This window comes from Lithobates pipiens, unplaced genomic scaffold, assembly GCF_037356315.1.
Source record: "Lithobates pipiens isolate NorthernLeopardFrog02 unplaced genomic scaffold, aLitPip1_a1.2 Scaffold_47, whole genome shotgun sequence".
Lineage (NCBI taxonomy): Eukaryota > Metazoa > Chordata > Amphibia > Anura > Ranidae > Lithobates > Lithobates pipiens.
This window is the reverse complement of record NW_027507871.1, coordinates 3,812,866-3,834,912: the sequence shown is the minus strand read 5'-3', so window position 1 is coordinate 3,834,912 and position 22,047 is coordinate 3,812,866. Positions and strand designations below refer to the sequence as shown.

General features: G+C 44.9%; 1 protein-coding gene across 2 annotated transcripts in view; it reads right to left on the bottom strand.

The window, feature by feature from the left end:
* NCAPD2 (non-SMC condensin I complex subunit D2) overlaps positions 1–22,047 on the bottom strand; it is a 56,650-nt gene that overhangs the window by 10,701 nt on the left and 23,902 nt on the right. For both annotated transcript variants that reach the window (XM_077467114.1, XM_077467115.1), the window contains 14 exons: positions 21,428–21,655; positions 20,275–20,452; positions 17,949–18,033; positions 17,734–17,867; positions 17,523–17,655; positions 15,305–15,389; positions 12,550–12,699; positions 9,924–10,099; positions 8,109–8,214; positions 7,881–8,004; positions 7,644–7,799; positions 5,384–5,561; positions 5,188–5,282; positions 127–207 (listed from right to left, as the gene is read on the bottom strand). In XM_077467114.1, the coding sequence (XP_077323240.1) occupies positions 127–207; positions 5,188–5,282; positions 5,384–5,561; positions 7,644–7,799; positions 7,881–8,004; positions 8,109–8,214; positions 9,924–10,099; positions 12,550–12,699; positions 15,305–15,389; positions 17,523–17,655; positions 17,734–17,867; positions 17,949–18,033; positions 20,275–20,452; positions 21,428–21,655 (1,909 nt within the window). The remainder of the gene's footprint in view (positions 1–126; positions 208–5,187; positions 5,283–5,383; positions 5,562–7,643; positions 7,800–7,880; positions 8,005–8,108; positions 8,215–9,923; positions 10,100–12,549; positions 12,700–15,304; positions 15,390–17,522; positions 17,656–17,733; positions 17,868–17,948; positions 18,034–20,274; positions 20,453–21,427; positions 21,656–22,047) is intronic.

Below are 22,047 nucleotides of genomic sequence, written 5' to 3'. Positions count from 1 at the left end.
GGGGGGGGGGGGGGGTTATATGCGGCTGCTGCACACCGAAGGTTTTACCTTCATGCCTAGAATGCACTTTCAGTCTTTACAAGCACTTTAACCCCTTCTCTTTGCAAGGAAGCATTGCGCTCTCACCTGGCGGTTCGGAAGCGGTGGCACATCTTCTCCACCAGACTCTCCGTCTGCTTGTCCTTGGTGATGTAGGAGAGGAGATGCCTGAGAAGAACAAAATACCAAATACACAAAAACACACAAGATTATTGGTCACTTAGACTGAGAAATATTCAGAAATACTCTAAGGCCCCAAGGGGAATATTCCTCACTTCTGTCTACAACAACAAAAAAGTTTTTTTTTTTTTTTTTAAAAGGCAACATGTCAAAACTCTAAACTTGTTTCCACATACCAGAATATAAATACTTTATTCTAGCAGTTGTCACAGGACGCAGAACACACTTTTCCTCCCCAGAGCAGAAAGGTAAAGAAAGAAGACGGCTGGCGGGAGAGAGGGGGAGGGGTCCATCATTCATAGAAACCTGTTTCATGTTTGTACTTCATCTATCACTGCCGTCTAAAGTACTACTTTGGAAGCTTAACCCCTTCACGCCAACCAGACGCAAACATGCGGCCCGGGCTTGAAGGGGTTGTACCGATGTGATACCTGCAGCTAAACGCATCACAGGCGTACCATTTTCTCTTTTTTGTGGTGGCGGTCGGGCTTTCTGGGGATAACCAAGAAGCCGCTCGGCCGTTAACCTAACCAGTGGGAGGGGATAATCACTATGCAAGGGTTTTGCACAGAGCAGCCAGGATCCTCTTCTCGGGTCCATCTTCGGCACTCTTGTCCCCACAGCTATGGGGGCACCTGAGCCACGGCTCCCCGTGTCCATTCAGAAACAGGGCTGCCGTTCAGCCCCTCCCTCGACTGGCTAACCGACGTGTCTCAGCCAATCAGGCGGGAGAGTCCCAGATAGCTGAGGGATTGGTTGACATCGTTGGGGCTCAGGTGGTAAGTGTTAGGGGGGGGGGGGGGGGGGGAGCTGCTACACAGGTTTTTTTTTTTTTTTTTTATCTGAACACATGGAACGCACCTTCTGCCTTCAATCATTTTAAAAGCGGATTTCCACCAAAAGAATAATAATAAAAAAAAAAAAATTATAATATATTAATATATAAGGGCTGAAACGATTATGAAAATCAATTACTATTTTCATAATCAATTAATTGGCCAGTAACAAAACGGGTTAAAGTTAAGGAGTCTGATATTTACCAGATTGACCCTCTAATATACAGAGTATATCTCTTCTGTCTGTTATTCTCAGAGTGGATTAGATATTTTACTCCCTAACCATATAGTTGGTTATTTATATTTACCACTGCATAGATATCTTTAAAGCGGAGGTCCACCCCAAAATGGACCTTCCGCTCATCGGAATCCTCCCCCCCTCCGGCGCCACAATTGGCACCTTTCAGGGGGGAGGGGGGGTGCAGTTACCTGGATAATCCAGGTAAATGCACCCACTTCCGGGATAGCTCTCTGCGGAAAGGGGCGTAAATAACGCCCCTTTCCGCAAGTGCCCCGCTGCCTGCTGGGAAAACGCACAGATCCCAGAGGCAGCGGGGACCGTCCTTATTGCGCAGCGCGGCTCGCGCATTGGCGCAGTAGGGAACCGGGAAATGAAGCCGAAAGGCTCCACTTCCTTATTCCCATACCCAAGATGGCGGCGGCAGCACCCGAGAAACGATCTACAGATCGGCTTCGGGTGCCGACATCGCGGGCGCGCTGGACAGGTAAGTGTCACTATTTTAAAAAAGTCAGCAGCTGCAGTATTTGTAGCTGCTGGCTTTTAAAAAAAAAAAAAATAAAAAAAAAAAATAAAAAACCCGGAGTCCCGGCGGACTCCCGCTTTAAGAATAAATTGCGTTTTTTAAAACTTTACATATTAACTAAATTAGACACCACACTTTTTATTTTGTTATTAAACGATCAAAACAAAAAACAAAAAAAAACAAAAAAAAAAAATAAAAAAAAGTCAACTAATAGATTATGAAAATAGTTGCAAAATATTATATTTTAAAAAATCAGCAGCTGCTTACTTTTATAATATGGACACTTATCTGTCCAGGGTGCCTGCAACATTGGCACCTGAAGCCGATCTGTCGCCTTGCGCATTCACAGCTTGGTTCCCTACTACGCATGCACAAGTCGCTCTGCGCAATCTCACGGGTCCCTGCTGTCTTGTCTTTTTTGGGTGGAACTCCACTTTAAGTACAACAGAGTATTTAAAGTGTTAGTTGCATGGGTTAAAGGGTTCCCCTTCTACAGAAAAAAATGGTCAATGTGGGAACCTCACTGCATGGGTAACACAAGTCGGAGACGGGCTTTAACCGGTTCCCGACCAGCGCACGACGATGTACTTCGACAGAATGGCACGGGCAGGCATATTGGCGTACATGTACGTCCAATCTTCAATGCCGCCGGCGGCGCGCTCCCGCGCTGGTCGGGACCCCCGTGAGTCCGGTCGCGGGACCCGCGGACTCGATCGCCGCGGGCATACCCGCAATCGTCTCACGGGACGGCTGTATGGAGGAAATGCCGTGTAAACAGCATTTCTCCATTCTGCCTAGCAACTAGTGATGCTGATCTCTGCTCCATGTGATTGGAGCAGAGATCAGTGTTCACTAAATGAAAGCCCAACCCCCCCACAGTTAGTAACACACCCCTACACTGCCACCCACTGGTTAACCCCTTCACTGCCAGTGTCATTTACACAGGAAACACTGCATTTGTATAGCACTGATTACTGTATAAATGACAATGGTCCCAAAAATGTGTCAAAAATGTCCGATGGGTCCCCCACAATGTCGCAGTCACAATAAAAAAAAAAAAATAAAAAAAAAAAAATCGCTGATGGCCGCCATTACTAGTAAAAAAAAAAAATTAATAAAAATGCCATAAAACTATCCCTATTTTGTAAACGCTATAACTTTTGCACAAAGCAATCGCTTATTGCGATTTTTACCCAAAATATGTATCGGCCTAAACTGAGGGAAATTTATATCTTTTTGGGGGACATTTATTATAACAAAAAGTAAAAAATGCGTTTTTCAAAATTGTCGCTCTATTTTTGTTTATAGCGCAAACAATAGTTAAAGCAACGCAGTGCCGAATCGCAAAAAGTGGTCTGGTCTTTGACCAGCAAAATGGTCCGGGGCTGAAAGTGGTTAAAAAAGGAATACAGAAGATTAAATCGCATTTATGCTCAGGAGCAAGCGATGTATTCTAGCAAAGACGACAAATATTCCTCCGATTGGCCGAAGTCAGACGTTTTGACATCAGCCCGTCTGAATGTCAGATGAAGCTTTGCATTATAAAATAAAATCGCTTGCTCCGAGTGCCACCCCGATGGATTCTCCTGTGTTCTGGGTATGGGGCAGGAAGTGTCGTCTCGCACCCGGAACAGTGCGGAATGCTGTATAGAGCTACAGACAGTATATGTGTGTATATGTGTATATATGTGTATATATATATATATATATATATATATATATATATATATATATATATATATATATATATATATATATACATATACACACACATACATATATATACACATATATATACACATATATACACACACACACACACACACACACACATACACACACAGCGGCCTCTCATAGGTTAGTGAGGGATAAAAATAAATAAATCCAAAAACACAAAGTTGTTTGAAACTACTGTGTTCTATTCTCAGGGGGTAAAAACCTACAATCAGAAATTGCTGAAGAGGCAATACATAATTGCCGCATTGAGATAAATTGGATACATTTGCTCGCTGAGTCTACACTTATCCAACCAGCATGTTCAGTGTGACCAGCGTGCCAAAGAATGACAAATGCTGAGGAAGAGCACGGCAGCTGCAATTAGGTGGCAGCCCGAGGCTTTTTTTGTGGCATATATATGGCACTTCACCTTTACCACTAAAAAAAACCAGAACATCTCCCCAGAACATGTGATGTAGCAGCACGTTCACACCCATCGATCACACTTCCAGACAAGAGGAGGGCCTTTCACTTGCTGGTGACGAGGACCCCTGCTGGCAAACCACATAACTGCATCAAAGTAAAGCCTAGTACACACGATGAGAAAAATCGGACAGAAATGGCTTTTTCGAGAGCCAAATCACAACAGTTCATGCTTATCCCTTCAAATATTTTTTGCATGAAAATATTGCTCGTATGATAACAGAACGAACAATTTTCGTCTAATTGGCATTACTACACACAAAAAAAAAAAAAAAAAAAAAATTGTGCGGCCGACACCACGCATGCGTGGAAACTAAAGAATACATTACATTTAATGGTGCACTGAAATGACAATTCCAGTGCCAAAACTATTTTTCAGTCTTGGCCGAGTGCATCCTGAATTTTCATAGATTTATATATTCAAAATGTATCAAAAACACTGCATTTTTAATGGGGATTTGCCGACCAAATATGCACCAAGCAGGATTTTTACCGCTTCAAAAAAAAAAAAGGTGCCGCTAATGAGCAACAAATTAAAGTTCATGATATTAAAAAGTCAAATATAAAAAAGTGTGTGTAATAATAAATCACGTTGGAGATATATTACACACACTTTTATATTCGACTATCATGAACTTTAATTTGTTGCTCATTAGCGACACCTTTTTGAAGCGGTGGTAAAAATCCTGCTTGCTGCATATTTGGTCAGCAACTCCCCCATCAAAAATGCACCTGGAGTGTTTTTCATAGATCGTGTGACTCAAAACACACACACACACACACACACACTATAAGTGTGGCAAAATCGCAGGCATTTTGGGCAGCCATGAATCAGCATCTTTTTTGCCTTCGGCACAGCACTGAAACCCCCCCCATTTTCGGCTGATATTTTTGGTGCATCACCAAATTCATTACATCACTACCAGGGTTATATTCTGGTGTATGAGAATTTTTACATGAGACCAGCATAAAAAAAAAAAAAAAAAACACACAACCATTTGTGCGATATTCTCATCGTGTGTACGAGGCGAGGTTATAATCTTTAGATCAATGATTGGACATTTAGGGAATGAACTGCGGGATGATGAAGAGCGCAGTATGAATGAGATGTAGTGATCAGAGAGGAGAGAGAAGGCTCCGTACAGGAGAACGGAGTCCCGTGTAATCACCTCATTATAGTGTGAAAAGCTTCTTCTTCCACTCCACACTCCGGATCAGACAGGCGGCTGATAATATCAGGTAAAAGGTTGTAAACAGCATTGCCCTGGGGGTACAAGAGAGAAAAAAATAAATGGTAAACAAATTCCTCCTGTAATTGCAATGACATTAATTGGAATGACATTTGCCCCGTGTCACTCGGCCCACCTTGTTGGACAGCTCAGTGAAGAAATTCTTGGCCAATGAGGAGATCTCCTGATCAGCATCTATGAGCAGAACGGCCATCTCGCTGACTTGTCCTTTGACCTTCACCATGTCCTTCAGGATCAGATGGGTCATTACAATGGCCGAGGTTTTACGGACTTCCTGGGACTCGTCTCGGAGTCTGTAAGAACACCAGAACTGGAGTGAGTGAAGGCCTCTGGGTAGCGGGAGATTTGCCAGAAAAAAACGTTCAACTTCCAAGTTAAGCCATACCAACAAAAAACATGAACTTATCCACCATTTTCAAACATGGCTACAATGTTCCATAATATTATTAATAATAAAAAAGACTTATGTAGTAATCTCTCAAGTTTTATTCTCCATAGGGTCTATAGAACTCTGCAGTTTCTCTGTGCAACTGGACTGGAATCTGAGCCTGTGCTAAATGTCGTAACACGGGTACATGAACACATCTTTTGTGGCGATCTCCAAAACTTCAAAGCTACTGGGTGGAGGAGATTGGTACCTTAAAATAGGGTATTGGATATTGACATTCCGGCTGAACCGCTTATATGTATATTGGGTTACTGTGACACCTCTATCTACACCTACTTGGGAAATGGGAAAAGGAAAGAAAAAAACAAAAACAAACCCACCACAAATACACACCCTAAATCCTCCATTTACTTCCAAGAGCCAAAGTCATGTAACGAGTCCCAAAGTCTCCTCTACTTCTGGTGAGGTTCTATTCTGGGTGTCACTGTGCATGATGTGGAGAATTTCTAGTCGCCAACCAGCATTGGGGGGTATCCTCAATTTAGAAGGGGCATAACTTCACCACAAGGGGACAGTAAGGTGGGGGTGTCAGTTGGCAATTATACAAATTCTTTATCACTTGCCCCCTGCATAGCGGAAAGGGATCAGGAAAGGGGACTTTAGCCAACATAATTTGCTTCAGCAGGTAAGTGGGGGGGGGGGGTGTTGGAGCCAGGATCAGTGGAGGGGGGAGGTTGGTAACATTTTGCCCAGTGTTGCTTTAAAAAGGCCTCTAATAGTCTACCACTTCAGAAAAAAATTGCCAGTCCGGCCGTCTGGTTGTACAACTTCTTAACCACTTGCCGCCCGCCCTATAACAAAAGGACAGCGGCAAAGTGGTTTCAAAATCCTGACCGGACGTCATATGACGTGATCAGGATTTTGAGCCGCTGCGTGCCCCCCCGGGGGGGGGGGGGGGGGGGTGGGGTCATGCATTGCGGCGATCGTTGTTGCGGGGTGTCAGTCTGACACCCCGCAACTATGATCTCGGGAAAGAGTCTGACGGAGACTCTTTACCATGTGATCAGTCGTGTCCAATCACGGCTGATCAGTGTAAATAGGAAGAGCCGGTGATCGACTTTTCCTCACCCGCGTCTGTTAGACGCGAGTAGAGGAGAGCTGATTGGCTGCTCCTCTGACAGGGGGGGGTCTGTGCTGATCGATTATCAGTGCAGCCCCCCCCCCCGAGGATGCCCACCAGACCACCAGGGATGCCCAGGACAAGGTATGCCACCCTAGACCACCAGGGATTCCAGTCAGTGCCACAATGGATGCCAATCAGTGCCCACAATGGGCATCACTGATTGGCATGCATTATTGTTTGGCACCGATTTGCATCCATTAGTACAGTATATTATAATACAATGCCGCCCACCCGTGTCACATATCAGTGTCCATCAATGCCACTTCATTGGTGCCCAGTGCTGCCTTATTGCCCATCAGTGAAGGAGAAAACTTATTTACAAAGTTTTGAAACTGAAACAAAAAATTGTCTTTTTTTATTTGTTTAGCAAAAAAATAAAAACCGCAGAGGTGATCAAATACCACCAAATAAAATCTCTATTTGTGGGAAAAAAAGTGTTATAAAAATGTCATTTGGGTACAATGTAGCAGGACCGCGCAATTGTCAGTCAAAGTGAAACAGCGCTAAAAGCTCAAGATTGGTCTGGGCAGGAAGGTGTTTAAGCACCCAGTATTGAAGTGGTTAAATAGGTTATGGTTGAAGATGTACCAAATCTGGAGGTACAACTTCAGCTTTACACTTTTCCTGGATGTCTTTGAGAAAAAGTGACCCAGAAAATACAGAAGGCAGAAGGCAGAAACTGCCAAGCGACTTTACCCAACCCCCCCCCCCCCCCCCCCTTCTGAAATCAAAGGAAAGCTTTCACATTTCTGATGATACACTTGCCCATGAACAGAGGTTGCAGCCATTTACTATTCCGTTTACCTGGCATAGAGGTGCGGAGTCCACGGTTCAATGAGATTGGGGAAGCGGATGCTGAGATCCCCCAGAGCAATCATGATATTGGAGCGGACGCCGGGCAAAGACGATTTCTCCAGGAGAGTAAATAGAAGACGCAGGTGAGAGTCGCAGAAGTCCGAGCTGGAGGAGATATGGCAGAACGTGAGCGTAGATCTATCCAGAGAGATATAGAATAAGGCAGCATAACCCCCCTCATCTTACCTGATCATCATAAACTTGGTGAGGGAGAGGGTGGCAGCGGTGCACAGGGCGGGATCGCTGTCTTTTCCAGAATTCTTACACACCTTCAGCACCAGCGGCAGAAATGCAGACAGATATTGTTGGGCTAAAAAAGGAGACCAAAAAATATCCGTCACCGAGCTCAGCAATTCCTACATAACATCTTCGGTCTTAGTCTACAAAACCAAAAACCCAAAAAACAAAACTTACTATCCAGAAGCTCATTTTCACAAATCTTTTGGATGAGTTCAGCGTCGGCATCGTCAGCGGAGGCGCCGACCAGCCCCATGTCGTCTTCTCCCATACTCTCATTGCCCTGAGGAGGACACAACAGCATGAGAAATGTTCTCCTGGGTTAGTCCATTACACATTATAATATCAAAATAAATTTCTAAAATGTGTGAAAGTGCTGAATACAGCAAAAGAGAATCTTGGCTTTGTTAGTCAGAAAGGCCTCCAATACCCAGAGACTTGTCCCAGTCAGGTATTGGAGGAATAGCATGAAAAAACCCCACCATAAACCCTCCCCCAGGTGCAACGAGAGCCCAGATGGAGTAAAAAGCAAGAGCAATAGTACATTGCGAGGGACAGGATAAGTAACAGGAAAGGTCACTGTTGGTTCCATAAAAGTAGATGTTAAAGTGGGATTCCACCCTAAAGTGGAACCTCCGCTCATCGGACCCCCCCCCCCCCCCTCCGGTGTCACAATTGACACCTTTCAGGGGGGAGGGGGTGGAGATACCTGTCAAAGACCGGTATTTTCACCCACTTCCGGGCATAGACTCCCACGGGAGTCTACGCCATTTCCTGCCCTGCCGCGCTGTCTGCTGGGACACACACAGGTCCCAGTGACAGCGCGGACCATTCCCCTTGCGCGGCTCGCGCATGCGCAGTAGGGAATCGGGAAGTGAAGCCAATTCGCTTTACTTCCTGATTCCCTCACCTCGAATGGCGGCGGCAGCAGCCGAGGCCCGAGCGGTCGATCGGCATCGCTGGAACCCGGGACAGGTGAGTTTCCATTTATTAAAAGTCAGCAGCTGTAGTATTTATAGCTGCTGGCTTTTAATATTTTTTTTTGGGCGGAATCCCTCTTTAAAGTCTAAAATCTAAATCTACTGGCAGCCACATTCCCTGCAAAAGAGGGGAAGAAACACACACACACACCCCAAAATGTGTCGCTGACATACCTTTTTCTGAAGCCGCTCTGTTCTGGTCTTCAGCGGCAGGTGCCGTGTGCAGGAGACTGCTGACAGCGGTTGAGAAAATGCCATCACCCATAGAGTTACTATGGGGTTTCCGTTGTCTGCTGCCACTTCTGCACCCACCACCACTGAGAAGCTGCCGCTGACAGCTAAGTGTGGGACCGGAGAAGCTTGAGAAAAAAAAAAAATTTTTTTTTGCTTTACAGGGCTAAATAGGCTAGTCTTAGAATGCGGCTGCCAGTAGAGTTAGAGATTTTAGGATGAAAAAAATTCTACTTTGCGATACTGAGGGTTCAGGGTAGAACAAAAAAATGGCCTGGTCGGGAAGAGGGTAAATCCTTCTGGGGCTGAAGTGCTTAAAGTGACCTAGTTTTGGATAGTGTACGGAAATTATTACCAATTTTATTGCTGTCGATTTTGATTTTTTTTTTTATGGTTCTCAAACAGAAAGTCTGAAGTTTTAGGATTTCAGAGTATAAGAGGCAAGGGGAAATCTTACCGAGGATGTGTTCTAGAGCAGTGGTTCTCAACTCCTGGAGGGGGGAGATGCAGACTAGAATACGGAAATCACTGAGCAAATGATATCACCCGTCATGCATTTCAGTTATCTTGCAGACCTGGCCCGTTAGTGGGCCCCGAGGACAGGAGTTGAGAACCAATGTTCTAGACACAAAGCGTTGAAGAATTTCCGCTCACTTACTGCATTCCGGGGTGACAAAAAAAAAAAAGGGGGGGGGGGGGGAGGTGGTAATCCACCCAACATTGCACAAAGCTGGAATACCTGTTGGCTGGAGTTTTGCATTGTACACCCTCCAGCACTTACCTTAGACTTCCTTTGCTTGTTCTTTCCCTGTTTCTCAGCGGCTTGTTCCTCCCTCACCAGTCTCTGCCTCCTGAGCTCTGCACTAACAGTACACTCCAGATACACCACCAGCTGTAAGGCCACATCTCCAGCTAGAGACAGCAGGTGGGTGAGGAGGAACGCAGGAATGAGCGATTCTAAAAAAGGAAAAGAAACAAAAAAAAGGATGAATAAAAAGCCTCATCCAGGTCAAACTAAATCAGCAAACGTGAACCCCATAGGTGACGTGTGAATGTGCCTTGGGCTTCATCTGGGGGGGGGGGGGGAATGGTCTAACAAATGTTTACTTTCTGGTCTTGTGAGCATTGGGTCTCATTCTTTCCTTTCTGCCCTCCTTTCCTTTAACCACTTTGTATGGGGGCCAATTCTGACACTTGGTGTCAACATGTAAAAATCTACTTTACTAGAAAATTACTTGGAACCCCCAAAATGCACTTTTAGAAAAGGCCCTAGAGGAAAAAAAAAAAAAAAAAAAAAAAAAGTGATGGGTCTTGCAATTTTTAAGCGATATTTGCCCTGCGGTTTTTCAAATGCAATAAAAACTACATAAATTTACCAATTTTTTTCTATAATGTGAAAGATGAGGTTACACCAAGTAAATAGATACCCAACATGTCACGCTTTAAAAAAAAAAAAAAAAAAAAAAAAAAAAAAAAAGTTTGCCCATGGAATGGCGGCAAACTACGGTGCTGAAAATTCTCAGTAGCCAACGCTTTACAGGTTACAGAAATTTTGTAAAGGCGTTTAGATTGCTGGCACGGCCATATTACCCGTAGTAGAGGCGGGTACCTGGTTTTGACAGGTATCCCCTCTTCTCTCCCCCAAAAGTGACAAAATGTGGCAGAGGAAGGTGCAAATAAGTGGAGCTTCCACTTTTGGGTGAAGTTCCATTTTAACTTTATTGCCATCACAAGGGATGAACAACATCTCTTGTGACAGGTCCTCTTTGGACTCTATTAGATTCCAAACCTCTCCTCTGGCCTCCAATGCAGCTGACGACACACAGATCGGTCACTTTCCTGGCCACTAACTGCCAGGTAAAGAGGCGGAACTGGAATTTTTTTTTTAATCTTTCCCTTTTGACCACTAGGGGGAGCATGCATGTAACCGACACCGGAGCTGATGCGCGTGCCCAGCAGGTCACAATGACAGCCAGATACACGCGATCGCTCCACACAGACAGAACAGAGATCTGTCAATGTAAACAGACAGATCTCCCTGCTATCAGGGGCGAGGTATGAACAGATCGCACGCTCGCTCCTCCCCCCCCCCCCCCCCCATTAGAATAACTCCCTAGGGAAAACCGTTAACTCCTTCCCTGTCAGTGACATTTACATAGTAATCAGTGCATTTTTATAGCACTGATCGCTATATAAATAGCAATGGTCCCAAAAATGTGTCAAGTGTCCAACCTGTCCACCATAATATGCAAAAAGGTCCAGAAAAAGCGACAAAGGAAAAAAGGGATCCACCGTAGAACTGATTGCTTCTCCTGCAGATGGGTAGGTGTCCCAGGTGCAGGCTGATTGCACAAGCCAATGAATTCGAAACTGAAAAAAACTCTGGACAGCTGCACTCCGGATCGAGCAAACTGCCTTTATTTTCTCAAATGAAAAACTTCACATCACACAAATCACAGCAGCAAAGGGAAAAAATACAGAACAAAAATACTGACGCGTTTCACGCTAAAATGAGCACTTACCCATAGCTTATGCTATGGGTAAGCGCTCATTTTAGTGTGAAACGCATCAGCTTTTGTTCTGTATTTTTTCCCTTTGCTGCTGTGATTTGTGTGATGTGAAGTTTTTTTCATTTGAGAAAATAAAGGCACAGTTTGCTCGATCCGGATTGCAGCTGTCCAGAGTTGTTTCCGTTTCGAATCCACTGTCCACCATGTTGCAGTCCCAAAACAAACCCCCCCCCCCACTTTATGAAAATGCCATAAAATGATTTTGTAAACGCTATAACTTTTGCGCAAACCAAGCAATAAACGCTTATTGCGATTTTTACCAAAAATATGTAGAATACGTATCGGCCTAAACTAAGGATATTTTTGGGGGATATTTAATTGTAGTAAAATGATGCGTTTTTTTTTCAAAATTGTCACTTTGTTTATAGCGCAAAAAAAAATAAAAAAAACGCAGAAGTGATCAAGTAACACCAAAAGAAATCTGTGGGGGGGGGGGGGGAGATTTATTTTGTTTGGGAGCCACATTGCACAACCGCGCAATTGTCAGTTAAAGCGACAGTGCCAAATCACAAAAAGTGCTCTAGACTTTTGCCAGCCAAATGGTCTGGGGGTGAAGTGATTAAAAAGATTTGGTATGAACTTCATGACCTCTGTTCTTGTGCAGTTGCAGCAATGGGTATTCAAATATGATAAACCCCTTGGCAGTGTTATAATTTGCTGGACAGCTTGGATCGGGTCTATACATAGAAACCCCAACCAATCTCAGAAGTCACTAGAGAAGTTGGCCTAGCCCAAAAAAAAAAAAAAAAAAAAAAAAGTATGACAACCCCCACCCCTCATTTCTGGTCCCAGAGCAGAAGCCCCGTCTCAGCTTTGCTTGCATCATCATCCTCTCACCTTCTTGGTTGTTAAACTCCTGCAGGACCTGCTGGCTGCATCTCTGTAACACTTCAGCGCAGATCTCCTCCGGCTCTTCTGCCATTTCATACACCAACCTCACAGCGGTCTCTTTGAAGGGCAACCAGTACGGGTTGTGCTGGGCGATCCCTGACACAGAAGAAAGCAGATCTATGAGCACATCAGGCAGACATAACCCCGTATGAAGAGGCGATTGGATTTCTCAGCTACACTCAGGATACACATTCACAAGAATGGATTTTGGTTTGCTGAAAAGAACACCGGGGGTTTGAAGGGATTGGTGGTATACTACCACATAGTGTTTGTGGGCACAGGGAAATATACATTTTAGACAAATTAATTGAGTATGAACATTCAACAACCCATTCTATGGTTAGCCATGTTTCGGGCCACATATGGGACCCGCACGTGGTTTATCATTGGGTTCAAATCTTCAAGAAAACTTGACAATTACTAATACTTACCCGTCCAACACATACATTTCCCACTAGGTTTAAAGCGATACTAAAAACACATACTGTTCAATGTGGAACTACACGACATCCGAGACCCACAAACCAAAAACACCAATTTAGTTTTTATTGTTGAAAGCAAACTCAAAAAAATAAAACTGAGCATGTGCAGAGCTGCCACCACAGCTGCAAAATTCTTAGCTGCACTGGGGACATGGACAGAAGGGGGAGATAGAGAGCAGCGGGATCAGCCAGTTTTTTTGCATAATGTGCTTTTTTTTTTTTTTTTTTTTTTTTAAAAAGGGACAGTTTGAAATTGCCTTTATTGGCATCACAAGAAACAAAATGTCTCTAATGAGATTAAAGCATGACAAGGCCTCTATGTAGAGATCTCGGGTCAAAAAGACCCCACATGATGATGGAGGGGGGTGAGGAAGGAAGCCTCGTTTACATCAGCAGTGAAGCTCCGGCCTCCTAGGCCATAGAGATGAGGACATCTTTGCTCTGCTTATCTCTATGGCAGTTTCTCAACTCCAGTCCTCAAGGCGCCCTAACAGGTCATGTTTTCAGAATTTCCCTCAGATGAAAACGACTGTTGATTACTAAGGCAGTGAAACTGATCAAAATCACCTGTGCAAATTTATGGAAAAGCCTAAAAACATGACCTGTTGGGGCGCCTTGAGGACCGGAGTTGAGAAACACTGCTGTATGGGGCCCTGTAGTTGTGTTCTACCACTTGTCGCTATGCTGCACACCCCTCACGAGTGCTTTAAGACATAACAATTATCCTGGACATGTAGAAACTGACCTGTGATCCAAGCTTGAGAATTTAGGATTTTAGTTACTTGTAAAATTCTTTTCTCAGCGTACATTGCGGGATACTGAGCTATCGCCTCTTAATGGAAAAACTCTGGACAGCCGCACTCCGGATTGAATAAAAAGTGAATTGTGCCTTTATTTACTCAAATAAAAAAATAAAAATAAAAAAATATATATAAACTTCACATCACACAAGTCACAGCAACAAAGGAGAAAAATATAAAAAAAAAAAACTGACGTGTTTCACGCTTAAAATTAGCGCTTACTCATAGCTATCGCCTCTCTTCACATAGCTTTGGTTGCTACAAACCGAACCCTGGATTTTAATTTGGCCAATTCCACTTGCCTGTAGGTGGCAGCATAACCCACCTTATATTTTAAGACGAAACAGTGTACTGCGATGAGCTCCAAAAAAATTACACAGGTAAACCAGAAATCCTTTATATTGTGCCCTTCTCCATTTGCGTTTAAAAAGTGCCTTTGCCATTAGAATCCGCAAATAAAAATAATCCTAAAAAAAAAAAAAGGGAGGAGTTCCACCCAAAAGTGGAAGTTCCACTTTAAGGACTCCTAACCGCCCCTCCCCTGACAAGTCACATGGCATGCCATTTTTCAAAGGGGGGGGGGGGGGGACGGACGACGGGGACCCAGCTTCCACCTTCAATCATGCAAACCCTAGTGCAAATTCTCCTCTAACAGCCGGGTGCCCACACTTGTGATGCCGGTGTGAACTGAGACTTCAGGTGGCCACATCGCTGGACAGGTGAGTTTATTAAAAGTCAGCAGCTACACTTTTTGTAGCTGCTGACTTTATTATTAAGAGTGGAACTCACTTTAAAAGTAGGAGAGACAGGAACCAAATACTGCACTAAAATTGGTTAACAAGACCCTACTTAACTGGCAGTAGGCACCTTGTGGTTTCAGTTCTTAAGATTTAAGACCGTTTCAGAAACACCTTCAATAGAACCCCAGTTTACGCACACACACGGGGGACCGAAGAAGTGAGTTATTTAAGCCAGCCATGCTCGCCAGGAAATCAACAGGTACCCGGAAGTGACATCACACACACGTTGCTTCCGAGTCAGGAACAAGACTGGGGAGGAGAGCAGACATGTGTCAGCTGCCCTCTACCATGTGGAACCTGCTATGCCAGTCCATAGTGGACCCATAGCACACTTTACCTGTGTGTGGAAGCAGTCAGGAAGAAATGGAGCCCAAATGCTTCCACTTAAGTGAGCCCTGCTTAAAAAAAAAAAAAAAAAAACCCCACACACCTACCTGCCCGGCACCCAGAAAACCATGCCCCAGGCAATTCAAATTGAGCATCTCTGCAACGGTCAATGGACTGACAAAAGCCCAGGTGCCAGGACACAGTGTCTAGTCACCGTTTTGACCTGGGATTTGTCGAGCCCCGATTTAAGCAGTCCAAAAAAAAAAAAACAAAAAAAAAACCCAAGCCTTACCTCCCACAACAGCTTCTTTCAGGTTTTGGAATAGACGATGTTCATTCGGAAGGCGCAATGGTGCCGATTTTTTACCAATGGGAGACTGCAAAAATAAAAAATAAATAAAACCATCTCAAATGATCGGATATTCCCGGTAAAGAGACTTATGCCAAGCCATTTATAAAAAAAAAAAAAAAAAAAAAACAAACACCCCACAATCTTCCCATAAGATCAGGTCAATTTACAACAAAACAAAAAAAAATTATAAACAAAAACCACCACATACACTTGTGCATCAGATCACATAGCAGCACCCAGACCTATTCAAGAATGAAGATCCAACATCCTGAGATTTTTTCACTAGAGAGATTATATATAGAGAGATTACAGTGGTGTGAAAAAGTGTTTGCCCCCTTCCTCATTTCCTGTTCCTTTGCATGTTTGTCACACTTAAGTGTTTCGGAACATCAAACCAATTTAAACAATAGTCAAGGACAACACAAGTAAACACAAAATGCAATTTGTAAATGAAGGTGTTTATTATTAAAGGTGAAAAAAAATCCAAACCATCATGGCCCTGTGTGAAAAAGTGATTGCCCCCCTTGTTAAAACATACTATAACTGTGGTTGTCCACACCTGAGTTCAATTTCTCTAGCCACACCCAGGCCTGATTATTGCCACACCTGTTCACAATCAAGGCATCACTTAAATAGGAGCTGCTTGACACAGTAAGGTCCACCAGAAGATCCTTAAAAGCTACACATCATGCCGAGACCCAAAGAAATTCAGGAACAATTGAGAAAGAAAGTAATTGAGATCTATCAGTCTGGAAAGGGTTATAAAGCCATTTCCAAAGCTTTGGGAATCCAGCGAACCACAGTGAGAGCCATTATCCACAAATGGCGAAGACATGGAACAGTGGTGAACCTTCCCAGGAGTGGCCGGCCGCCCAAAATTACCTCAAGAGCGCAGCGACGACTCATCCAAGAGGTCACAAAAGACCCCACAACAACGTCCAAGGAACTGCAGGCCTCACTTGCCTCAGTTAAGGTCAGCGTTCATGCCTCCACCATCAGGAAAAGACTGGGCAAAAATGGCCTGCATGGCAGAGTTCCAAGGAGAAAACCACTGCTGAGCAAAAAGAACATCAAAGCTCGTCTCAATTTCTCCACAACACATCTTGATGATCCCCAAGACTTTTGGGACAACATTCTGTGGACCGATGAGACAAAAGTGGAACTCTTTGGAAGGTGTGTGTCCAAGTATATCTGGCGTAGAAGGAACACTGCATTTCATAAAAAGAACATTATACCAACAGTAAAATATGGTGGTGGTAGTGTGATGGTCTGGGGCTGTTTTGCTGCTTCAGGACCTGGAAGACTTGCCGTGATAAAAGGAACTATGAATTCTGCTGTCTACCAAGAGATCCTGAAGGAGAATGTCCGACCATCTGTTCGTGTACTCAAGCTGAAACCAACTTGGGTTCTGCAGCAGGACAATGATCCTAAACACACCAGCAAGTCCACCACCGAATGGCTGAAGAAAAACAAAATGAAGACTTTGGAGTGGCCTAGCCAAAGTCCTGACCTGAATCCTATTGAGATGTTGTGGTATGACCTTAAAAAGGCCGTTCATGCTCGAAAACCCTCTAATGTAACTGAATTAGCACAATTCTGCAAAGATGAGTGGGCCAAAATTCCTCCAGGACGCTGTAAAAGCCTCATTGCACGTTATCGCAAACGCTTGGTTGCAGTTGTTGCTGCTAAGGGTGGCCCAACCAGTTATTAGGTTTAGGGGGCAATCACTTTTTCACACAGGGCCATGATGGTTTGGATTTTTTTTCACCTTTAATAATAAACACCTTCATTTACAAATTGCATTTTGTGTTTACTTGTGTTGTCCTTGACTATTGTTTAAATTGGTTTGATGTTCCGAAACACTTAAGTGTGACAAACATGCAAAGGAACAGGAAATGAGGAAGGGGGCAAACACTTTTTCACACATATACATATATATATATATATATATATATATATATATATATATATATATATATATATATATATATATATATATATATATATATATATATATATATATATATATATTTATTTATTTAATTTTTTTTCCTAGTTGAGGAAAAGATTTCTGAAATACTTGTATTAAAAACCAAATCTGGAGGGGGGGGGGGATTTGCTACTACCACTTGCACATCACTCACAGCTTTAGACCAACCTTTTGGCTTGCCGAAATTTTCAGGATGCAGTTGCAGACGTGTTGAGCGAGCCGATAATCCTTCTCCCCATCCTGGGCCAGGCCCACATTCACCAGAGTCTCTATATTACTCAGCACAATTTCCGGCTGACCCCTGAAAAGAAGTATACACACACCAGTAAAGGTACAGAAAGCAGCTTCAACTTATCAGGTACCTATAACAGGGACTTACCGAGACATCATCCCCAACATCATGACGGCGGCGCGGCGCTCCAGGTCAGAACAAGGAGACTTGAGGGTAAACTTTTCCCAAAGGAGCTGGGGGACAGCGGGGTGGATTTCTCCCTTCTGCACAAACTCCAGAACCTACCAAAAAACAAACATAAAAGTAGAGCTCATCTCCAATGTAACAAAACCCGAACAGGGCCAGGAATGGTTCCTACTCACTATCTCCTCCAGAGACTGGATCACTCCGGCAGATGAGTCCACCATGAGCACAGAAAGGTTCCGGATCAGATTTTGAGCTCTCACCCTACAAGATTAGAAGTTTTAGAAGTTACCTGGATTGAAACTATGTAGCCAATTATCGCCCATAAAGAGGCTCAACACCCGCCTGTCCCGGTACCAGTTCATCTGATCTTTGCAACAGATGCCCCAAAGAAGTTTCACATAAGACTTCCAGGAAGGTCAGATGCATGTACACCCCGCTGAACATCGTGGTTCCTTCTGTCACACCCCTAGTCACCACTGTATACTGTAGCAAGGTAAAACCCTGTGCACAGAGGCAGAGTTGGGAGACAATATACTGGCCGACATTGTGTGCGAGTGTTTGACAGAAGCCAGCCCCCAGCGTGCAAGGCAGAACTCCTCCCAGAAGCGCCCAGCGTGCAAGGCAGAACCCCTCCCAGAAGCGCCTAGCGTGCAAGGCAGAACCCCTCCCAGAAGCGCCCAGCGTGCAAGGCAGAACCCCTCCCAGAAGCGCCCAGCGTGCAAGGCAGAACCCCTCCCAGAAGCGCCCAGCGTGCAAGGCAGAACCCCTCCCAGAAGCGCCCAGCGTGCAAGGCAGAACCCCTCCCAGAAGCGCCCAGCGTGCAAGGCAGAACCCCTCCCAGAAGCACCCAGCGTGCAAGGCAGAACCCCTCCCAGAAGCGCCCAGCTTGCAAGGCAGAACCCCTCCCAGAAGCGCCCAGCTTGCAAGGCAGAACCCCTCCCAGAAGCGCCCAGCGTGCAAGGCAGAACTCCTCCCAGAAGCTGACTGCAGCGGCGCATGCGCACAAGGGGATTCTAGGCTGAAAGTCCGGCAGTGGCCGGGATGAAATCTCCCGCGTGCATGCGCAGGAGTGACGATATCGTGGCTCCAGCCACTCACAGCGCCGGAGCCACAATACCCGGAAGATCGGGCCAGATGTCGGGGCCTCGTTCTAAGGTAAGTATTTCATAATGAGCTAGTATGTGGTGCATACTAGCTCATTATGCCTTTTGCTTTGCAGGTAGTAAAAAAATAAATAAAAAATTTGCGGGTTTACTACCGCTTTAAGAGCTTAACACTATTGTAATTGCTAAAAGGTGTATTCTATTCTGTGTGCTGCTCCCGCTGCAGCCTCCCCAATACTCACCTGAGTGCCCTCTTGATCCAGCAATATGCACAAGAGCCTTGGCTGTCCTGGGACTCCCTCATTGGCTGAGACAGCAGCAGGCGCAAGGCTGAGCCATGGATCAGCGTCTTATGGAGGCATATCGCAGGAATCCGAAGCATGCGGCTTGCAATTGGGGGGCTGGTCAAGGGGGTGGAGCCAAGAGTGCCCAGCTGGGGACCAGAGAAGAGGAGAACTAGGGCTTCTCTGTGCAAAGCCATTACACCAAGCAGGCAAGTAAGACAGTAAGACATTTGTATTTTTTTTTTTAAAGCCAAACCTTTAATAATCACTTCACTTGATCATCAAGTTGACCTCAGATCTCTTATTTACACTAAACTTTTTTTTGTTTTTTTCTCTTTAAGTGCTGTGGGCGGAAATACCAGCTCATACCACAGAGGGAAAAGGATCGATCACCTCTGCCGACTGCTCAGGTAAGTGGCGGAGGGGACCGGAATGCAGCTGGAGGCATCAGTGAATCCGCTACAGAAACCACTTTTATCTGAAAGCAGATCGCCTGCTGAAGAGGATACTGGGGTTATGGTAGCTGCTTCCATAACAACGATAGCCTTCAAAGTGCCAATGGGCAGGCCATAAGGAGGTTAACCACCTTTACTGCAAAGGGTTTATAAAAGCAAAAACACTCCACAAAACAGCAGTGGGGGAGGGGTTATATGCGTTTGACATTTTCCCTCCTACTGCATTTGAGTGCGACCATCTGGAGTTCTTTTGCTACAAGACTATTACGTACGGATCTTTGCTAACAAAGGTTATAGGGGGGGGGGGGGAAGGTTCAACATTTGCAGATAAAAGGCTACTCCAAAAAAGGGATGACTTTACAAGTCTGAAGGAAATTGGTTCCCGACACCGAGTATCACAAGGAGGGAAGGAAGAGGGAAAAGGAAGGCCACTATAACTGCACGTCACATTTAAAGACAAATAAAAACCCAATAATGATGAGTGGGGGGTACCCTCACCCACTATGTGGTTACATAGAACAGCCAAAAAATGTAAATTTACTAGTCTGACTCTGCCCATGGACAGCTAACAAGTTTACACGGTCAGACCTGAACATGTAAAAAGGAAAAAAGGCGGCTCTGGGATTCTTCTGACTACAGTTGGTGGGGACAACCACTTACCTTTCAGATTCAGAGCCAGAAGAAGAGAGGTACAGCTGGCGGTAAGCACCCACCACCGCATCACGAACACCAGGCTCCTTTGACCAGACAAGTGGCAGCATGCGGCGTACACCAATCACAGCCTGAGGCACCCCGAACTGCGACACCGTGACAAAGAACTCAATGACTTCCTGTACCACTGCAGAGAGGGGAAGAAAGGTTTCCAAGCTCAAACCATTGTAAAAATTGAACATCTGTTTTCAGTGAAACAAACACAACCACAGGAGTTCACCTGCACAGCTCTACCTTTACAAAAATACCCCAAGGTCCTCAAAAAACCCTGTTGGACCTACAGGTAAGCCTTAATCTAGGCTTACCTGTAGGTCAAAGTGGTTTGTAAGGGTTTACAACCACTTTAACCTTCCAAGAAATATCTCCCAAACCTAGACGGTTTAGGAGATATTTGCCCGCATACGCCGTAGACAGCGGCGCGCAGGCGCACTGAGCGTGGCATCCTCGATAAACGAAGATGCCGCGCGTCTCGGCTCCCATGCACGGGAGTGACGTCATTGCGGCTTCACCGAATGACAGCGGCGGAGCTGCGAGACCCACCGAGAAGATGGATGCGGCGGACTACAGGGGGACAGCGGTGACTTCGCTGGCTTTTGTGTCAGGTAAGTGACACATAAAGGACTACTATGTGATGCGATGCATAGTAGTCCATTATGCTTTGCAGGGAATGAAAGAGGAAGTAAACCCATCAGGTTTTACTTCCTCTTTAAGCTCCATATGAATATCAGTAGATCTCAAAGATCAATACAGGGGCGCTGGAAATGGGAGGGGCCAAACCAATGCACTTTGGTTTCCTTCGTATGGGTTTTGCATTCCCACATATGTCTGTGGGAAGGCAAATCCGCTTGTTACAGGACAAAAAAAAAGGCACCCATCAATGAACTGAGCTCAAAACATTTCAGACAGACTTAAACTGATCCCATCGATACAAGCCTGGGTGCAAGGTATACATGGAGAGAAGGAGGGGGGGGGGGCGCGACGACGACTCCACATACACCCTATAGTCCTACTTACATTATAATACAAAACGATTATACATTTAGCATCTGCATTTCACATTGTAGCTAGTTAAAATCTTGGCCAATCACTTCTTTGCACGTACCGGATGACGCCGCTTCATACATCATCTTGCTGATGACATCTATGGCTTCCTCAATCTTCAAGGCAAAATATCGAGCGTCTGTCAGGTACTGGACCAGCATTTCTTGCTTGCTCAGGTCAGTCTTGTCTTGCTCATCTGAAGTCTCTTCAGAGTCCTTGCTTTCGCCGTCAGGGGGAGGGGGAGGCAGCTGCTCCTCACTTGGTGGAGATTCCAAATTCTTGCCCTTCGCTGGGAGAGGGGGGGGGGGGGGGGGGAATAAATAAATAGTCACTGATAGAACTACAATATTTGGAACCTTTCAATGCTATACAACACGAGCAAGACCAACACAAAGATACTTTATTATTAGGCAAGCTTGCTTGTACATGGTCAACTCATATCACAAGGGTTAAAAATGCAGCTACAATTCAAGAGAGACACGAGATATTCAGTTTTACAAGCATCATTGCGCAGGACCTAAAAGACTTTTTTGGGGTGAAGGAGCAATGACAGCAAGACATGGAACACCCAAGCCATATAAGGAGCATAACTACCAGGAAATCTTAAGGCATTCCCTTTCCATGTGCACAAGGATGGGTTATAGGGAAGGAAGGGATAGGAGAAGATGGCAGTGTAACCCA